Source organism: Rhododendron vialii, chromosome 7a (genome assembly GCF_030253575.1).
Source record: "Rhododendron vialii isolate Sample 1 chromosome 7a, ASM3025357v1".
In the NCBI taxonomy this organism is placed as follows: Eukaryota; Viridiplantae; Streptophyta; class Magnoliopsida; order Ericales; family Ericaceae; genus Rhododendron; species Rhododendron vialii.
The window spans coordinates 40,966,218-40,987,248 of NC_080563.1; the positions used below are offsets into that span (position 1 = coordinate 40,966,218).

The 21,031-nt window shown below is 38.4% G+C and overlaps 2 protein-coding genes, 1 long non-coding RNA gene and 1 other non-coding gene across 4 annotated transcripts; 1 reads left to right on the top strand and 3 right to left on the bottom strand.

Annotated features, from left to right (window-relative positions):
* Positions 1-749: 749 nt before the first annotated feature.
* LOC131335007 (small nucleolar RNA Z279/snoR105/snoR108) lies at positions 750-862 on the bottom strand. Its single transcript, XR_009202401.1, has one exon. It is a non-coding gene; the product is annotated as a small nucleolar RNA Z279/snoR105/snoR108 (small nucleolar RNA).
* Positions 863-7,874: 7,012 nt separating this feature from the next.
* Positions 7,875-11,836, top strand: LOC131334471 (thaumatin-like protein 1b). Its single transcript, XM_058369502.1, has 4 exons — positions 7,875-8,003; positions 8,111-8,448; positions 9,833-10,191; positions 11,035-11,836. The coding sequence occupies exons 1-4, from the start codon at positions 7,925-7,927 to the stop codon at positions 11,216-11,218; spliced, it is 960 nt and encodes a 319-aa protein (XP_058225485.1). The 5' UTR covers positions 7,875-7,924; the 3' UTR covers positions 11,219-11,836.
* Positions 11,837-13,274: 1,438 nt separating this feature from the next.
* Positions 13,275-20,293, bottom strand: LOC131334467 (endoplasmin homolog). The gene is made up of 15 exons (XM_058369495.1): positions 20,119-20,293; positions 18,967-19,087; positions 17,944-18,097; positions 17,575-17,655; positions 17,254-17,365; positions 17,020-17,146; positions 16,778-16,916; positions 16,049-16,166; positions 15,733-15,929; positions 15,420-15,635; positions 15,160-15,319; positions 14,792-14,933; positions 14,532-14,682; positions 14,032-14,436; positions 13,275-13,791 (listed from the first exon to the last, which is right to left on the bottom strand). The coding sequence occupies exons 1-15, from the start codon at positions 20,186-20,188 to the stop codon at positions 13,522-13,524; spliced, it is 2,463 nt and encodes an 820-aa protein (XP_058225478.1). The 5' UTR covers positions 20,189-20,293; the 3' UTR covers positions 13,275-13,521.
* LOC131334472 (uncharacterized) lies at positions 19,618-20,112 on the bottom strand. Its single transcript, XR_009202167.1, has 2 exons — positions 19,934-20,112; positions 19,618-19,891 (listed from the first exon to the last, which is right to left on the bottom strand). It is a non-coding gene; the product is annotated as an uncharacterized LOC131334472 (long non-coding RNA).
* Positions 20,294-21,031: the final 738 nt, after the last annotated feature.

Consider the following 21,031-nt stretch of genomic DNA (forward strand, 5'->3'; position numbering starts at 1 on the left):
CAACGGAATATACCAGGTGGGAATGACAACAGTGTAGGACGGAATCAAGGTTTCACTTCTCGTGTTCTTGAAACCCAAAATTTTTGTACCTCAAAACCACCCCAATTTTCATCCCAGAATTTTAGGGAAAATGACAGCGACGTGTTTTGATAATTAATATCTTTTAAGGACATGCTAAGAACATTTGTTAATGAACAAAATGTCATTTGCGAATATTAATTATCAAAACACGTTCTTGGCCATCATTTTCCCAAAATTTTTATACCTCAGAACCGCTCTGATTTTCATCACAGAATTTTTAGTACTAAATCCATGCTCGAAACAGGGATCGGAAGTGTTCAAAAAAAATCAAGTAAACTTTTCTCGTCTAACCTTTACCCACTACTCTAGGCATTTGAAAAATTAATCATCCACAGTATATTTTTGGCAAACATAATTCATAAAAACCGAGTCTACCCAAGCTACGCCTTAGAGAGCCAGGCCCTATTTTTTAACGAGGGAGCCAAAGGCAACGTAAAAGGCCATAAAACAAGTCAACCCAAGCTACTACTACACCTTAGACAGTCAGCCCAACATAAGGCATAAAAATGAGTGAGCCAAGGGGGCAATATGGGGCCGTAAAACAAGTCAACTCAAGCTACGCTTTAGAGAGCCCAGCCTCAAGCTGCTTGGTTAGCAGCAACCCTATTGAAAAAATTTGAAATTGTTTTGTGGGGTGGGGTGGGGGTGTTTTTCCTTCAAGAGAGAGAGGGATCAGATTGGTTCAAGATGAGAGTGCCCATGGTTGTCGTAACCAGGCATGGGCTGTGACACCCTTCTCGCATCTTTTACTATTGCGAGAGCTGACCACTCATCACATCCCCTTAAGACTGCCTGAAGGATCATGCTCTCTCACTCCTCCTCTCTCTCTTCTTATACTAATCTCTTTGCCTTCGCTTCTTTCCCTTCTCCCCGATGTGGGATTCCCTCACTTTACTGACATTCCTCCCTCCCACTAAGCACATAACGCTTCTTAACTACTTCTTAATCATATCATATGCTAATCAAATGAATATGAAGGGCGAGTTCGAACAAACTTTTGAGGGACTTTTTCGTACGGTTTTTGTGGTTGTTCTCTCTCAATTCATATAAGATTTGGGTATAATTTTTACATTATATTTTTTATCGTCGAGATAGTACATAAGAACATAGACCAAAGTCGAGAAAAAGTCCAAATAAAGCAGCAGAAATTAAAGGACCAAAAATGACAAGGAAAAATACCTCAAAAGTTTGTCCAAATTCACCCCAACAAAGATTAATGCATCTTTATCAGATTTTTCACAAATGGGTATATTAACAGCAAAGTCGTGAATAATTATTTACAGAGCCAATCGCGATCGTTCAAAAGTATTTTGGATGGTGTCCAGATATTTAAAAAACTTTTTCAGGTGAAGAGTTAAACTTTTCTCCGGAAAAGTTTTATTAAAATTCGGACCGTCCAGAATACTTTTGGACAGTCACGATTGACTGCTATTGAAAAAAACTTATTCACGGCTGAGCCGTGAATAAATTTCTCTCTAAATTCTATAATTCACAAATATTGGGTCGGGGTTGTACAGCTACAAATCCATGGTGAACACACCCATGTTGTACAGCTACAAATCTCTCTCTCTCTCTCTCTCTCTCTCTCTCTCTCTCTCTCTCTCTCTCTCTCTCTCCCCTTTCATTCTGAAATTAACGGAACTGTCCCGTACGTACTTTCTTCTCATCACGTCTCTCCCCTCCTCTCTCTACAAGATAGGCACTAAAGATTTCGATGGAGCATTTTTCAATCATGCAATTGTCTCTCTAATGTCTAAACTGACACACTCAAATGAAAATCTAAACTCTAAAAAAAGTAAAGGGTCTAGAGGGTGGGATGGAAATTCTCTATAGAAAGTACTTCATGAAACGATTTTGGCCAGTTTAGAACACACGAGGCCGAACATGAATGAGTGAGTCGACGATAACTGTACGTCAGCGCACCGCATCTGTCACTGTTTCACAAAATCCTTTCTCGAACACTCTACATAATCCCTTACATTGTACGTAGCATATTGATGTATGAGGTTCTACCCAAGTTCCTCGTCACGTTGCCGCATGAGGAAGTCAAAGAAAATGGCCCCAGAGGATGGCAACATATATACGTAATAACGACAAGAAAATCTTTTAACGGAGGGTTTTGTGAACAGTTATTTATGAAGATAAAACGCAAGTGTTTTGAACGGTCCAAATGTTAATGAAACTTTTCCGGAGAAGAGATTAAACTCTTTCCTGAAAAAGTTTCATTTAAATCCGGATCATCCAAAGCCGAAACGGACGGCCGAAATCGCGCAAACTCCATGAACCGTCTGTTTATAACAGTTCCGTGAATAAGTGTATCTCAATATCGACATCTTTGTCTTTATTGAAAGACAATGAGGCAGAAGAATTTTAAATTTGCATCATTTTGGATATTGTATGGGCTCAAATTTTGACAATTTTGTTTGCCTTTTCGCATCAGCTGATGGGATTAGGAATTGAGGGGTGCACATCAACGTTTCTTAAATAATCATCAACTCATCTGATAAATTTGGGTGTGTTTGCGATAGCTGTGGATACAAATTTTAGGTTTTAGCTTCGGGTTCTGCTACAAATTTTAGATTCCAAATATTCGTAGAAACTGAGAAACCAGTTTGTTACATCTTCGAGATTATCGGCGTGTTTGCGTTAGATGGTTAGGTACTTGGCCAAGAACTGCCGGAGAAAGCTCTAGTAATGTGAGTTGAAAAGACAAAAAGACCCACAAAACGTCTCAACAGAATAGTCCAGTTCCTTTTCAACCAAAGAAATCCCCCCCACACAAAGTGAACACAAGTAGTGGTGTTTTCGGCTACTTGATAAAAATTAAAGCTTGAAATTTCTTATAATGAGAATCCGATGCTTGGTATGGCAAATGTTGACTTTTCTGTGGATTTTTTTCTCACGCATAAAAAATCTGAGTCGGGAACTTGACACTCAAATGAGCGTATAAAGATTTGCAAGTTGAACCCTCACTACCAGCAAAAAAGCTCTTTGGACCATTATAAATTTGTCCGATCGTTAATAACAAAACCCTAAATCAGTCGAGATTTACATAATCTAGTCTGAACACCCGGTTATATGAGAATGCGAAATTTTGTCGACAGACATTCACTTTGCAAGCTCATGTTGGAAACTTGGATAACAAAAATAACATTTTCCCGTATTTTCCTGTATTTTTTTTTTTTTTTTTGGTTTTGATTTCTCTCATCTATTTAGAATCTTATTAGTTTTTATATTGGAATGGAAATTTAAGAAGAGCTAACTATACATGAAAGTCTTTTATTTGTTAATCTACTACTATGATGCAGTTACTTAATCTAGCTAGAAAAAAGACAACAAATTGGGAGGAGAGAGTAGTATCGGGGAACTCGTACTTCAGCGTATGTTTAGTGCTTTTGAACTATTCCCATAATGCTTTGTTGAATTTTTAGGTTTCCATTAGGTTTGTTCTTAATTCTTTCATACATATTCCACAATAACGGCGAAATTAATAATTGCCCATTAATATCTCCAATAGTGTTCATTGATATTTTTTCCTATCCCAGATTTTTTCCCTGGAAAAGGGGGATGATCCTACCTAGAGTCATAATGACGGGTGGCTTTTTCACTTATAGAAAAAGGATATGACAATTTATTCATGCATTAATCAGCCGAAAGTAATGTGTTATGGCTAGCGTAATTCCTACATCTATCTCTCATTCTTCCTAACTTTTTCGTCTTTTCGGTTTTGATATTTTGTTCGTCTTTTTGAATTTTTCTTATTACATTTTCATTCTATTTTTTGGATTAATTATTTGTCTGGGAACAGGGGATTTAGAGGGGGCGACCGCCACGATAAGAATTTCAGAAAATGCAATTATTATTTGTAAAAAAAAAATTATGTCCAACTTATATAGTCTCGTCATCACTGAATTTTTTTAGTATACATTTCGCCACTACTTAGGTAAAATCTTAATTCCGTTCTTGTCAACAAGAGTAATCTAAAAGCACAAAATTATGACCAAATTTTTTGAAAAAAAAATCACTAAAGATGAAAAAATACCAAACAAATGATGATTATTATTATTTTTTGTCTATAGTGTCTTACATGATCCCTCTTCAACTTCAATCAACATTTTTCTATTTTTCAGATTTGTCTCGTTGAGACGAATGGTTAATTTTAACAATTACAACCAAAAATTACGAAAAATAAAAATACTAAAAAAAGTTACTACAAAACAGCTAGGAATAAAGCTAGGGGAAAAAAGTAGGAGGCCATCTGTTAAGACCTTTTTCCTTATCATGATAAAAAGGACATTGACAATCAAAAGATTCCAACCCAACGGTTCTGGTCCTCTTACGATAAAGAGGTCAGGATTCGAGCCTTGTTAAAAATATTTGTTTTTTGGGAGTTCAGGGCTATAGACAGCTTCTGAACCCATGTTGACTAACTAATTAATTCTCCCGCTAACCCATCACTGATGTGTACTTCCTCCGTCTCTTTTTAAGTGTCCCGCTTCGTAATTTCAATTTATTAAAAAAACATCATAATTATATCTTTCATATTAACTTTTACCTCCACTTTCCCTCTTTACCCTCTACGGAGACATCATCATTATATTTTTACTCACTAACGTTTTAAAAAGGAATTTACTTTTAGGGGCAAAATGAAAATTTCATAAATTTTTACCCACTAACTTTACAAAATGGATAATTATTAAAGGACAATCCAAAATAAAATACTAGACTCTAAAAAAAGGACGGAGGGAGTACAATATTGGTACTCCAGTAATTAAAAAAAAGGACATTGACACCTTTCTAATAAGACAATCATATCTTGAGGTGACTCCATATACGGACAAAGACTAGTGGAATTGAAATTTTCATTTTTCATATCATGGTTCATGAAGATGGTTTTAACTGTTTTTTTTTTTTTTTAATACGGGCAGGTAACATAAGGGTTTATCACACACCAGGAATTGCTCTAATGGTAAAGGTGGGGTTGCTCTAATGGTAAAGGTGAGTGCCAGACTTAGGGAGTAATTTCCTTGATCTGAGGCTGTAGTTAGTGTGCTGTAACTAACTTTTCCCGATGTTTGAGTTACGCAGTCATGTCTACTTAGTGGCATGACTGTACGGTTGTTTCTCGATTTAACAACAAAAAAAAAACCATGAGGGTTTATCAAGAGTCAAAAACTTGGTTATATCAGTAAGATTTGTGGGTCCTAAGTTTTACCTTTGGGGCTCAGGAAAGAAACTGTTTTTACTTGTACCTCAGAAAAAACTTGTCTGTTCCTTTCATGGGGGCCATCACAAATTTGGAGATGTTAAAATGACCCGTAAGTCTTCAATAAAATATGGTATCTTCGATAATTCGATGTCGAATCCTTAGTTTTGAAGTATAAAACACCTACTTTTTGAATTTGAAGCAAATGGTGTGGAGCCAAATTCACGTTCGGATTAACACTCCGTTTGACATCTAGATTGGATCAAAAAAGGATGTCAAGAGTTACCGTTTCTACCCCATGTAGGATTTGAAGGCATCCGTTGGACGTTGGTGATGCTTACGAAGCATTATTTTTTCAGTCCCTACTGCTAGTATATTACCGCATCACATTTGTTTGGAATAAGATTGATGATCTATTTTCGAAGAGCATGAATCAAGCAGATTTTTTCATTATCGATGGTCTATCTATCCGGGCCAATAATGTGAACAATTCAAGTCAAAATAAATAAAAACCAATGGAGTACCATAATTAGACAAAACAATATGGTTCGGTCCGATCCAGTTTATTCAACAAGATCGGACTAGCTGACAATTGATTTTATGTGGGCTTTTTTCGTCTCTTCACATAAACAATGAATGGTGTTCTAGACGCGGTCATGTCCATCAAACACATTGCATGATGCTATCTTAGGACGAAGTATTAAGTTGATTATGGGCATAAACACGCAACAGGGTCATCATCTTCAGCATGACGTTATCTTGGGATGAAGTATTAAATTGATTCCGAGCATAAATACACGGCAGGGTCATCGTCTTCAGAGTTCTGAAATTAGTTGAGGAGTGTGCAAGTTAGTCTGCACTCCCGATTATCAAATAATATTGAAAACCTCATTTTTGGCTACCATATAAGTAGACAAATGAAGCTTTCATTTCTTTCTTAACACCCTTTAGGATATGAATTTTGATCACGGACTGTCCAAATCCTAGAAAGAAATTAATTAAGGCTGCTTTCCCTGCCTGTCAAAATGGGAGGGGTTGTACTGCACCCGCCGCACTACACTGTGTAGTGCGACCGATCTGACCATCCATCTCGCCACGAACAGTTTGGATTTAATCCGAGCTTCTACAAATCCGAGCAGTCCATTGTTTTGATGAAAATTAGAGCTATCCGTTGCTGAAATGGTTGGCCGAATTGGCCGTAGTGCGAGAAGTGCACTACAGCACCCCGGGTCCCAGGCAGCCATATTGGTTCAACTACTTGGTGTTTGGTTGCAACTAAAACTCTCCAGAATTTAGACTTTTCTTCCTTTCGAAAACTATTTCAACATGAAATAAACGTTCAAGCTTACAAATTCAAGTGAAATTTGATCGTCAAAAGTGTATATCTTGTTTGATGTGAATGCAAATTAACCGGACAAAAATATCAGATTTGGCACGATAAGATTTGAAATTTCTTACGGATTTTGATGGATGGGACTAGCAACTCGAACCCTGACAAACACTTGTTAGGACATGTATGAACGATAGTCCCGCATTTCATGACTCTCTTTTTTCTAATGCCGAAGAAAATTTTCATTAATCACAAAGATGAAATCACAAAGGATCAAAAGATGAACTCAGTATAGTAGGAGAAGAAAAGCGTTTCTTGATTCCCAATATACATTTGATCGACTCATCACTTACAGTGACTACGGAGCTTAAATTTTCAAATAGGTATGGACTCCAATCAGTGTACGTTAAGTCCAGGTGCTATGGATGGACTCAGGTCTATTCCAGTGTGAATCACATTCAATCTGGTCTAGTTTCTGTTATTGTGGGCTCCTCTCGGACTCACAACAATGATCGTAATCGTTCATTGGATGTGATGGAATGAGATTCATATTGGACTGGACCTGAGTCCGCTATGGGCGCGGCCTCTACCATATCTCTCCGATGGCTGTAGCTGCTTTTGCACATTCGATTTTCTCTCTCTGATTGCAATTCCTAGCTAAAAACAAAATGTAGCATGCTATATATAGGTACTGGCGCATGTCCGTGCCTAAAGGTACGACTCGAACATTCATCACACGCAATCAAAATTTGCCCAAAATGGGAAATTTGCCAGTAGTATTTTACAAAAAAAACTAAGATACCTTGGCTCAACACGGGCTTTGACTCGGCTAGGTTCATTAGAATGAGCTCGATCAAGCCATTATTTCAAGCTCATCATGCAAAAGAGCCAAGGTTATCATCCAGCTTGCTCTAGAACGTAGATCTAGCTACAAAGAACAAGAGTGAGAGAGAAGCCCCTCGGCAAGGCTAGTAAAGCCAAAGTTCAGCTTGTCTCGGTTTGAGAAGTACAGTACTCGATAAATGATGGATAAAGACTCAGGCTCGATAAATGTCTACAATTCAAATTACATTTGTCACTTCAAATCAATAAAATAGGATAAAAATGGTTTTTTCATAGGAATGAACAAACATAAAAAGATCTCAAATTTGATCCCCAAAAAAATCAGAAAAAAGTACTTAAAGATCACAAATTATACGGGCCCACAAAGTTTATGCATTACACTTACCAACTCTCACTGCAACCGACTCTCCCCCCCTCCTCTGCTTTTATATAAACAGAGCATTTCCCCACTGCTTCACAGACATATGTCTGTATCCTCAATGGCTCAAATTAGCTTATTAATTTCTCTACTAACACTTACAATCCCCAATCTCTTCATTTCAGGTAAAACCCAGGAAAACCCATATCACTAAAATGATTTTATTATTGAGATCTTGCCATTTTTTCAGAATCTCATTTGTTTACTCCTCTGTTTTTCTAATCTTTCTAAGGAGTAATTGCTTCAGCAACATTTACAATGGTGAACAAGTGCGAGTACACCGTTTGGCCGGGCATTTTATCAAACGCTGGTGTTGCGCCGCTACCGACTACCGGTTTCGTCCTCCGAGAGGGCGAGTCTAAGGCCGTCGACGCTCCGTCGTCCTGGGGCGGCCGGTTTTGGGGCCGTACCATTTGCAGTGAGGATTCGGATGGGAAATTCAGCTGCGTCACGGGCGATTGCGGCTCGGGGAAGATAGAGTGCGCCGGGGCGAACGCTGCGCCGCCGGCCACCCTGGCGGAGTTCACGCTCGACGGAGACGGTGGGATGGACTTCTTCGACGTTAGCTTGGTGAGTTCCAAACGCTGCCTTACCAATCCCACACCGAAGACAAAAGGTGTAGTTTTCTAACAGGGTTGTCACCGACATAAAGTCCAACACAAAATTGGATAGGAAAGGAACTTTTCAATGCGTTCGGAACTTTTCGGTGCACGTAAATTTGTTTGGACAAAATGTGTTCGGAATTTTTCAATGCACGTAAAATTTAGGCACGTTAGACGACTCCAAACATAGCTGTGCCGGGTATTTGTGCTCCATATTGTTTTTCTATTTCCTAATATCCTTGCTTGCGTTACTTACCAAAAAAAAATATATCCTTGCTCGCGTTCAATTTCTTTTCGAGTTTATGATCGTAAGGCACAAGTTGAGTAGTTCCTTTTAAAATTGGATAGGAGTGGACATCGCTTCGTAATGTCTAATATTGTGTGGAAGATATGTCGTATTTAATTCTACAACAAGAGCAGTTTCAGATTTTAGTTCAATGGTGACGTATACAAAACACTATGTAAAAACAAGGACATTAATAAAATTATATTATTATGGTTGAAAACTTATCGGACCTATTTTTTCTATTGAGCTATATTGCTTACAAATCTAACTGAATTTTTATTTACTTTGACTTCATATTTTCATCCAGACAATAATACAAAAACAATCAAATTATGTAAAAAAAAAATTACTAAATTTTAGTGTATTTTGAATGGCATTAGTTTAGCCTTCCGTTACAAAGCGTAAATTATTAAGCAAAGAGTTCACATAAAATTATGTTACATTACTCATTTTATATTCTAGAAAGAACATCTCCAATTCACTTTTTAACTAAAAGTGTGCCCAAGTTAATCTTGACATACGGTACATCAAAAACTTTTTTTTTTTTTTACAAACAAGATAATCCATTTATATAGAATAAAAACAAAGTACAAAGAACCGGAATTTCATCCGTCCAAAAATAGAAGAAAACCAACAAAAATACACCAAAAAACAACAAAACAAAAAATACAACGGCAGTGTCGGAACTCAGGAGGAAGTTGGAGAGTCTATGAAATCCAGAGTGGTAAGCTTGTTCCCACTCCATTGGCCAGATGAAGACTGGAAGCTCGGAGCCAGATCAGCCGTCAAGGTTGGAGAACTTGAAAAAACCGTTGCCAAGCCGATCGGAGTCGCAAGCCAAAACCCAACAAGATATAAGTAATTTGTTTTCAACTTTCTTCCGAAATCATTAAATTCAAGATAGGTGAATTTCATCAAGAAAGAAAGAGAGGACAAGTACTCTATTTTCAAATTTTATAAATCAGCAATGCCAGGACACATCTAAACGTACATCCATTTTGGAACCGTAGGATTCTGCTCGTCCAATACTTGTTACAGTTGCTCTAACTTGTAAATTCTCTAACAGGTGGATGGGTACAACCTTCCGATGCTAGTCGTGCCCCAAGGCGGCACCGGAGTCAACTGTACAACCACGGGATGCGAGGTGGACTTAAACGACGAGTGCCCGTCGGAGCTGAAGGTGACGAGCACCACCGATGGAGCGAGCGTAGCGTGTAAGAGCGCGTGTGGGGCGTTCGGACAAGACCAGTATTGTTGCAGCGGCGCGTATAGTACGCCTGACACCTGCAAGCCCTCGTCGTACTCGGAGTTGTTCAAGAATGCCTGCCCAAACGCTTATAGTTATGCTTATGATGATAAGACCAGCACCTTCACTTGTGCTGGTGCCGACTATCATATCACGTTCTGCCCTTCGCCTAATACAAGGTAAATTTAGTCGAAACTCCATTAATGATTTCACATTTTCGGATAGAAGACTATACTTGGGGGGGGGGGGGGGGTGTAAAATTGTCAGTTTTGAAAATATGAAGCATGCTGGCAATAGAGAATGGAACACTTATATTAAACCGAACTCGTATGATGCGAGTGAATGTAAACTGTATCTTTCGGACACAGTTGTGCGTTTTTAAGTTTGTTGTTGAAAATCGTATGATACAAGTGGACGTATTGTATGTCTTCTGGACACTTGCAGACAAGGATATGTGTCTGAATTTGTCCTAACACATTTGTGTCTGGATACCTATGTGCTTATTTTCTTTGTATTTTGTGAAGGAAAATAAACCCATTTAACTCCGTAGAAAAACTCTGCCTTAATATGTTTAAATTGATTATGTGAGTTTTTTTTTTTTTAAACAAAATAAGTCCTGAAAGGGATATTTTAACCAAGCCAAGACTAGGTAATTAGGCATGTATGTACAGCTCAACGGCCTACTTTTTTAGGTGTGAAAAATAGGGTGGCAATAATTAATGGTTTATTGATTGTCTTGATAAATAATTGTGTGCTTATGTAGCTCTACGTCACTTTCATTCCAGAAAAGGTAAGATTGCCTCTAGGGACTTCTTTGTAGACTTGTAGTTGTCTCAGTTTGAAAGTAAGAGTATTAAATTGAAGATACTTTCGAGATTTGTACAAGCTGATCCGAATAGTTGAGTTTTCAAAAAAAAAAAAGTGCAAGCACCTTCACGTTATTTGATGGCTAACTTCAACGGCTTCTATTTTTATCAGGTAAAAAATTTCGACTAATAGTTTTAATTTCATCTATGGTGCAGCAAAAAATCATCGGAGGGACAAGTCCCGCTGGCTTCAAAATCACCGATAGCCGACAGCACGATGGTGTATGAGGGTGCAGCAGCATTGGAAGCGAGTGGTGCATCACCACCATCCACGTGTTGGTCTCAAGCGATCGCCTATGTTGTTGCTGCAATGATAGCGGCGACATGGTGGTGGTTTTAATTCTTCCAATTAGTTCCCACCATTACTAAGCTTTTTCCTTCCATTTCATCCGTTAGCTTCCAAACAAGAGAGATAATGTGCCAATCCCTCTGAGATTGCAATCCTCAGCAGCAGCAACCTATTCTCAGCCATTCCATAGGTTCCCAGAATCAAACTCCTCACAATCTCGGCAAACATCCTAGGCATCTCGGCCTCATTGACTTCAACATTCGTTGTCGTTCGTGCAGCTTATCGTTCTTATTGCATATTTGTGTGAGGTCTATATACTACAACGGAAGAGCCGCTGGGACATTGCCAGATAGCATTGATCAACTTTGTGGGATTAGTTGGTGTTCTAGCCCTTTCGCTTCTAGGGGCCTCATGACTCGGCCTGGACCCACGAGTGACGAGGAACCCAGTCGCATTGAAAATTATGGGTGTTGGTGGGTACAAGAAAATTGCAAATGGGAAATCACACACACCACATGGAGATTATTTATTTGGAGTGGGAATACTTTTATTGGAAAAGTGAAATTAATTAGGTTATCTTGAAAGGAGGGGATGAGATTATCATTTTCTGAAATATATGTAAACGCTACATTCGGTGCCAAAATTATAGAGTGGGAATTTTGTTATTTTGTATGTCTCTATCTTTTGTCTTCTTTTTTTTTTTTTTGGTATTGCAGGGTGTCCCGAGCAAGCTTGGGCGCACCTCGGACTAATCTTTATAGCCCTTCCACAGCTGTTTCGCACGCTTGTGGAGTGAGCTGACCCCAAAAATTGTTGGCGAAGCTTTGTTGATAAAAAAAGAGAGGAGGAGAATAGACCATAGGATGGAGCAAACATCTAAGTTCTAAGCCGAGACCTCTTGGCAACCCCTTTGGGTTCTATCTTTTGCCTTGTTTTTAATGTGCAAGATACCTCTAATAATTCTTTTTAAGAGTGATACTATCGAGATGCTACTTGGTGTGTAGATATCGTAAAATTTTTTTATCTGGAGTGAAGATATTGTATATTTTCGCTTGGCAAAAAAGAAGAAGATATTGTAAATAAATTTTTAGGATTGAAGACGTGGATGGTGATGCTTGCAATCGATTTAAGAGCTGTATAAAAACCAAAAACGAGAAACAGAAAATTAAACAATCTCCCCGAAATGAACCCCAATAAGGAATAAAACATGTGATAAACTTAGCTCTCATCATATGTGGCATGATGTCGCACCTTCCAACATACTACCCTATAAGCTTTGTGACTTTTGTCTTAGATTGGACTACACGTCCACAAGTGTCACCGTCCCTAATCAACTATGGTGGGTTTTTAGAATCAACTTAAAAGGATATGGGAATGTTAGCGAGTATCTCCCTACAGAGTCGTGCCGAGCAGTTGATTCGATCGTTTATCTTGGCATAAACAATTTAGATTGAATGTTGATTCGATCGTTTATCTTGGCATAAACAATTTAGACTGAATCTGAATGCATACAAATCTGAACCGTTAATTGCTTGATTAAAATCTAAGCCGTCGATTACCGAAATGAACGAGCTCTGCAATTGGTTTGCAGCTCATCAACATCCCCCATTCCCAACTTTAAGGGGAAAATTTAGATCCTCTCCCACCATATCAAATGAGTATCGAGACTCTGTTTGTTTTGTTTTAAAGCGCGTATTCTGGTTCGAACATCTGAATTATCAAGAAAGAAAAAACCTCCATTTGTTTTGCATTTGGTTGCAATCTCACAAAAGAGAGTACTAGAGTAAGTAGTGGGCTATAGCTGTGATGGTGGTGGTTACGCAAGTTGACTGATAGTGATTGTTAATAACCTTCTAGTTTATTCCTTTGGGCACATTCATGGGCCTGATAGTCATCTGAGACCAGATCATGCTTTGGGCCAGATATAGGCCTTACAGCCCCACAAAATGGTGACCCTCGTTTGGGAGAGCTCAAAATTCCTGCACAGCGTTTAAAAAAAAAAAAAAAAAAAAGAAGGAACGCCCAAATCTAGCTACAAGAAACAGCTTTATGGATCTAAATGACCTTCAAGCTTAAGATTTAATCCAAGGTCGTATCGAACACGTCGTGAGGGTTGCAAAAGATGAGATAGAAACAGCAATGCTTTGCGTAAGTAACATAAACACAGGTCCACTGAACTTCTAGTAAAACAAAATGCAGAGAGGCAAAATTTCTAGTGGTTATGTTACAGTTTTCTATGATTCAGCACTCGGGCGAATCTTCTTCAGTAGTTCTAATTGTCTCTCCAAAAGACTAGAAACAAGAAAAATACTCCTTGATGCAAGAAAAAGTTACCCGTTGATTTGAATAATCTACTACAGCTCATCCTTGAAATCAGAGGGTTCTTCTGTGTCTTCATCAGCTTCAGGCTTGGAACTAGATGTTTCGTCCTTCTTCTCTGACTCAATCTCGACTTCTTCTGAATAATCTTCCTCCTCAACTGCTGCGTCAGGGCTTATGCTTAGGCTACTCTTAACCGAGTCATAGATACGGGAGGCAAAGTCCTTGGGATCATTTAGGGTGAAGCCACTTTCCATCAGCGCTGTTTGGTAGATGAGTTGCGCTGTTTGCTTCACGCTCGAGTCCTGAAAAAGGAAATAAATCACCATTAATCATTCATGGGAAAAAGATTATTATTATTTTACATTAATTTTTGCAACCGTATAATGCAAGTCTCTTTTGCCAAGAAAGGCCTTTGCCCTTGGCAAATGACTCAAAGTTCAAAAGCCCTTAATTCCCCATATATGCGAGTCTATATCCTAAATTGTATCAAGAGGCATGGATTAATATCAGCATGCAGAGGAACTAAGAAAACAATAAAGTACCTCAGCATCCTTTACTACTCTTTCCCGGAGCTCCTTGATAATTGGATGCCTTGGATTGATTTCAAGCACCCTCTTGCCTTTCATGTATGCTTGCTTGTTGGCATCTGATAAAGTTTGCGATTGCATGATCCTTTCCATATTAGCACTCCAGCCAAACTTTGACGTCACAACTACACAAGGGGTGTCAGCCAAACGGTTGCTTATCTTCACATCATCCACATTCTCACTGGCAAGGGTAGTCTTCCACCATTTGGTCAAGTCCTTGAATGACTCCTTCAATTCCTTGTCTTTTGAGTCCTTGCCAAGTTTCAGGCCCTCCTTCGACACGTTCTGGAATTTCCTGTCTTCGTAATCCATCAAGTATTGCATCAGGTACTCGTCCACAGGATCCGTGAAGAAAATAACCTGAAGCAACATAGTCCAGACAACAAGAAGCAATTAGTAAAACAACCAAAACAAACAGAACATATACCTCATAATTCAGAAAAAGCAAACTATACCTCATAATTTTTCTTGGTAAGCCTCTCAAGGAATGGAGACTTCTCCAACTGCTCCTTGCTGGTTCCTGTAATGTAGAATATGTCCTTCTGCCCTGATTTCATCCTTGAGATGTACTGATCTAGGGAAGTTAATTTGCCTCCAGACCTCGTGCTAGGAAGAGAAACACGGAGAAGTAAGTACCTCTGATGTAGAGGTTTGATGCCTTATACGAATAAATGAATAAGCAACATCCAGGACTTCACAGAAAAGAGTTAGATACCTCTCGAATCTGAGAAGTTTCGCCAAGCGGTTTCTGTTGGCTGCATCCTCAATTATGCCAAGTTTAATGGATTTTCCAAACTCATTCCAGAACTTTGTATATTGACCTTTCTTCTCATCTTCTTCACTCAATTCTTCAACATCTGCAGCGTGATGAATCATCAAGACATACCAAAACAGCAGAGTAACAAAAATCCAGAATCTAAGGCAGGCAACTAGCTTGCACGACAGCAAGTGGTATGGGAATTGATCAGCAACTAAGCCAATAGGATTACAAACTACAGAGTGAATCTAGTACGTGAACGGAGCAGCAATTTTTATGTTCATCCTTCAGGTAATTCTAAATTGAGGATCTGATGGCTACCACACCTTTCTTGTCATTGGATTCCTCAGGGTCCTCCTCAGCAATCTTGCGAATCATATCAAGGGCCTTTCGAATGAGTTTCTTCTTGATTGTTTTCAAGCTGCTATGTTGTTGAAGCATTTCTCGAGATACATTTAGTGGTAAGGTGTCAGAATCAACAAGACCCTGGTAAACATGTCAACAATTAGAAGCCAAGCCCAATGCCCAGTACACTGTCAAGTTTACAGGATAAAACTTTACAAGAATTCCCAAAAGCCTTGATTACCTTCAAGAAGTTTAGGTACTTGGGTAAAAGCTCATCAAATTCATCTGAGATGAACACACGTCTGACATACAACTTCAAATTTGATTTGTTCGCGTTATAGTAGCTTTCGTATAAATCATGAGGAGCCTTAGGAGGCACAAATATTACAGCCTTAAACTCGACATCACCTTCAGCATTAAAGTGACTCCATCCCATGGGTTTCTCATCGCCGAAGTCCTGTTGAATGAAAGGAATAGATCAGATTGAAAGGGAACTCTGCTCCAAAAAGTTGTTTTTATCCAACATTCCGCAGCATGAGACATGGAAAACTTACCTTTGCTAAAGAATGGTAGAATTTCGTGTACTCTTCATCTGTCACCTCCTTTGGATTTCGTAACCATATAGCTTTCACGTCATTCAAAAGCTCCCACTCATAAGTTGTTTCCTTCACTTTCTTTGTCTTTGGTTTTTTCTCCCCTTCTTCATCTTCCTCTTTCTCTTCATCTTCTTTTTCTTCCTCAGAGGTTTCAGCTATTCATGACATTGGTAAGGAAAATGAGAGGACCAAAAATAAGATCCAATACCGCAAGTCACAAGTTATCTTAACTAAAAGTTTCAAAACCCAATTTAATTGGATGAATCATGCTTACTTGTTTCCTCTTCATCACTTGACTCATCTTCATCTGTAGGAACCTCCACATCAACCTCTTTGCTTGCCCAGAGGTTTATAGGAAAGTTGATGAACTCAGAGTATCTCTTCACCAATTCCTAAATTCGGAGAGATCAAAGCAAAAGATACGTGAAAAGCCTCACTTAAAATGAACCACCTACGGAAACAAGTCAATCTCTAGGTATTCTCTATCTGTGAAAGAGAACTCCAAAGAGGACTAAATATTAACAATCCAAGAGATGAATATAAGTACCATTCTAGAAATAACTTCAAGTAAAATGATTGAGAAACACAAAGCCAGATATCTAATGCAATCAATCTGGGACTCAAGCAAATCAGTGCATGATAAAACTACAGTGCTAGGGTGGGGTGGTCGTCCATGCTGATAAAAGAGAACTGTGGATGAAAGGAAGCTCCTATGGATATACAATTGTGGTGATTAAAGTGATCTCAATTGGTACAAGCTCACTGAAAGTATATGCAGTTGCATTGCTAGGAGATTATAGGTGCCCAAATAGAGACATTATTTGATGGGTGGATCAGGGAATGTTCCAGTAAGTTTTAAACCTTCTAGACTTATGAAAGTCGGAACAAAATTCTCCTTTTCCATTGAATATCATTGTTAGACAAGTAATATATACCAATGTGTACTGAATAAGCACCACACAAAAAAAAAAAGAACTATTGAGAACATGCCTAATTCACCCACCTTCAGTTTGCTCTCCTCCAAATATTCCCCAGCTTCCTCTCTAAGATGCAATCTGATTTCAGTTCCACGCCCAAGTGGTTCATTCCATGTATCCTCAGAAACTGCAAATGCGCCATCAGCCTTTGATTCCCAAACATACCTGGAAGCCAATGATTAAGATTTATACGACTAGCTTTCTGCATGGCAACTATTACCCAAGTTAACTAAGAAGAGGATAAGGATTCAGAGCTTCAGACACATACTGTATATCATCGTTATTTTTGCTAATGACTTCAACATAGTCAGCAACAAGATAGACTGAGTAGAATCCAACACCAAACTGGCCAATGAGATTAAAGTCTCCACTTGCCTGCATTTTCTCAACGAAAGCTGTACAACAGGAGAATTCAATTAGGACCATCAACCACCACAAAAGAAAGAAGGCAACTTCATGCTGTAACTTGGAAATAATGCAGCATTAACAAGAAAAATGATACCTGAAGTTCCAGACTTAGCTATGGTACCCAAGTTCTTGATCAAATCCTCCTTAGTCATACCTATACCTCTATCACGAATGGATAGAACCTTGTTTGCTTTGTCTAATTTAATCTGCATTTTTTTTCATATTATAAGCTTCAGAAACAAGTGAAGGAATCCAATTTTTATTTGACTTTCAGTTCATTGATTAGTGGTGGGAACAAATCATATTTCCATATGAATCCAATTTCAACATACTAACACATTTCATTGATAACAAATGTTCTACACCCATCACTGATTGAGACCATTATAAGACAGCAAAACCATAAGTAACTAACCTGAATTTCGAGCTTAGCATCATCACCTTCACCCAAAATCTCCTTATCTGTGAGTGACAGGAACCTAATCTTATCCAGCGCCTGAAAGTAAACAAAATAACTTCTATAATTAGTATGGAAAACTGATTTACATCACCATTTCATGTCATTGCGTACATTGACAGATACGATTCAAGTGGATTTTCAACTCACGTTATATTTATCAATCATGACACCAATCACAACTAGGTAAGCAATGACATAAAACAGTAACTAAAGGTGTACATGAAACACCATTTCTCATGCAAAAAGATTTTTTCTTGGACAAAATGAGGAAAGTTAATAACACGAATTTAGTAAGCCATTAAATTTCCAAGAAAATACACTTACATCAGAGGCATTGGAGATTAACTCCCTCAAGAATATATCTTTATTGCTGTAAAGTGAGTTGATAATGATGTCCATAAGCCGAGACACCTCAGCCTGGAACTCAAACTTCTCTGCATTACTACGGAGGGATTTCTTTGAGATTGACTCAGCTTCCCTGAACCACATAATGACAACACTACTTAGAATATCAAAATAACGCAAATACAAATAGGATAAACAATCCCAAACTAAGTGACCTAAACAATTGAGGTCAGCTACAGGATAACTTTTTGGCCATTCTTCTTAAGAAGAGCTATATAATTAATCAAGATTAACAAATTCACATCTTATTACCACAACATCTTAAATCAATTTAGGGCCTCCACTCCTAGCATTTCCAATAACAAAAATGTTCACTCTTTTCAGTGTCAAGATTAACAAGTTGATATCTTTTTTACCAGAGCATCTTAAATCAATTTACCCCCTCCAGTCCCTAGCATTTCCTATAACAAAAAGGTTCTCTTTTCTTAGAGTGAAGATTAACAAGTTGATATATTTATTACCACAACATCGTATACCAATATAGGCCCTCCACTCCCTTTGCATTTCCATTAACAATGTCTTTTCACTAAAGATAGGTACACTACCTTTTTACACTACATAGTTACACTACATCTTATGTGGAACCTATTTTGAGTCCCAAAAAAATACCAATAAATTTTAAAATATTGTTTTATGGGGTCCTATAAAAAATTAGCTCCAATGAATGTCGGTAAATACTACTTTTGGATTCACAGGGGTGAAATTGCTTAATTGCGCAGTTTCGCCATTACGAATCTAGAAATAATACTTACCAATATCCGTTGAAGATAATTTTTTACAGAGCCCCATAATATAATATTTTAGAATTTATGATTTTTTTTTTGAATTTTTTTGAAACCTGAAATGAGCTCCATATAAAATGTAGTGTAACTATGTAGTGTATGTAGCATCTCTCATTTCCTTTTTCTCTTTTATATTATGAAACAAAGACAATATGCAAACCTCTTGGCGACTTCAGAATCAGTGGATAAACCATTTGGAACAGCACCAATCTTGTCCTCAACCTTTGGTGGATTCACCAGGTCATCTGAATCACCTTCTGCATTTGCATGCAACTTCCTACCTACGCATACAAATTACACAAAGTGCAGCAAATATTAGCTAAAAACATGGAAATCAACACTGATTCACTGCAGTAAATTCAAATCTTGCACTGGAATATCATCGTATCAACTGTAAAATTACTAGAAATGCAAGTTGTGCACAAAGTGAAGCAAAAACCATAGGTCAAGTGGGTCACTTGACGCCACCGACCTCCACATTTACCCATTATTTTGGTAAAATTGTCATTATATTTTGTTGATTTGACCCCACAATTTCAATGAAATCGCTCCAAGTAAGAAGTTAAAACTATATTTGTCCTCTTCCTAACACTAGAATTTTACCAATCATGTAGATATTACTCACTGAATGCTGAAGAGGTTAGAATTTCAATACACATTTTTTACTTAAGAATACACATTTGCAAACTTCTACACAAAATTCATGAATATCAATTTTTTTTTTTGGCACAATACCCTGTCCCTTGCAAACATATACAAGTTTTGATTAGCAAATAGGAAAAAGATCGAGCATATAACAGTCAAGTAACTAGAAATGCAAATACTGGAGTCGAATTTCCTCGAATTAACAGTCAAGTAACTAGAAATGCAAGTTACAGAAAGTGAAGCAAATATCAGCTCAAGAAATACAAATCGACACCAAATCACCACAATAAACTCAAATCACTGCCTCAGTATCCTCGAAACTAACTGTAGAGTAACTAGAAATGCAAAAATTCTTCTTCATAAAATGCAGGATCGGCATTGAGCACATACACAGATCCACTAAACTCTCTCTCTCTCTCTCTCTCTCTCTCTCTCTCTCTCTCTCTCTCTCTCTCTCTCTCTCTCTCTCTCTCTCTCGCGACAAGCAGGTCGAAGAATTTCCTCCCATAATGCACGATCCAGAGATCCACCGTACACATAGACTCTCTCTCTCTCTCCAAGCAGGACGAATAATTTCTTCGCATTTTGCACGATCCGTAAAAACCAGAGATCCACTAACTAACATTAAACGCAGAGCACGATCACTATATATCCATTAAAGACGTACCTTGATCCGGAAGCAGAAAGAGGAGGCACACGAGGAACAGCACGGAAGGGATCGTCCACTTCCTCATCATCGACTAGCAGCTCTTCGATCTCCTCTCACTGAATAAATATTCGCCTTGTTACTCTTCGATCGGGTTTTCTCTGTATTTGCAGTCTCAGTAGCTTCGAATTTATAGTGAGCTGGAGCTCTGATCTGGTTCTCTATCCACGGTGATGGGCTCTCCCGATTGGCCCGTCGTTGCCAGCGTGGACGATCCAACGGTGGACGTGCGTGATTTGATACGTGGCGTTTTGGTATTGGATGGTGTAGACGTGGAGAGACCTAGCTTTGTAGGCCAATCGGAACGACGACTTGGTAGACCGAGAGGGGCTTGAGTGCGGTGGGTTCCATGCGTGTAAGCTACACCATCCAATTATGTCACGGAATTGTGAAACGTAGTGGATTTATATAGTAATTGTTGTGAGCTGGGTATTCCTCATTGGCCGTCCTGGTAATGAAATGTTTTTTTTTTTTTTGGTCAAAAGGAAATGAAATGTTACTACATCGCTCAAACCCCATACTCACGCTCAACTTTCTATGATCAACTTTCTTGGCGGAAGTTCAAAAAAATACTTTCTTGAGTGGCCGTGTGTAGTGAGTTTTTGGCTCGACTTAGGATCTAGATTTTAGTCTCGTCTCTTTGTTCTTGCACTTTTTGTGTATTTTTTTCTGATGGGTTGGCTGTAATTTTCCTTTTCATTGTTTTCGGATGAAATCGTTCTAAGTGCCGTTTGACATTTTTAATGAAATGTGCTTCGGATAAAGAAAAAATATTACCCGAGAGGTGAAATTGGTTGTCTCGCCGTGAAAAAAAAAAGAAAAAAAGGAAATTGGTTGTCTCATATCCGTCAGTGGAGACCTTAGTTGGAGCCCC

What these genes read in the sequence shown, in the direction of transcription:
- LOC131334471 (XM_058369502.1), top strand. Translation starts at nt 7,925, where the DNA reads ATGTCTGTATCCTCAATGGCTCAAATTAGCTTATTAATTTCTCTACTA. An exon ending in CCCCAATCTCTTCATTTCAG is followed by an intron (nt 8,004 to 8,110) that starts GTAAAACCCAGG and finishes AATCTTTCTAAG; the next exon opens with GAGTAATTGCTTCAGCAACA. An exon ending in ACTTCTTCGACGTTAGCTTG is followed by an intron (nt 8,449 to 9,832) that starts GTGAGTTCCAAA and finishes ATTCTCTAACAG; the next exon opens with GTGGATGGGTACAACCTTCC.
- LOC131334467 (XM_058369495.1), bottom strand. Translation starts at nt 20,188, where the DNA reads ATGATGAGGAAGTGGACGATCCCTTCCGTGCTGTTCCTCGTGTGCCTC. An exon ending in TCTACCATTCTTTAGCAAAG is followed by an intron (nt 15,636 to 15,732) that starts GTAAGTTTTCCA and finishes TTCATTCAACAG; the next exon opens with GACTTCGGCGATGAGAAACC. An exon ending in GAGTAGTAAAGGATGCTGAG is followed by an intron (nt 13,792 to 14,031) that starts GTACTTTATTGT and finishes TTCCTTTTTCAG; the next exon opens with GACTCGAGCGTGAAGCAAAC.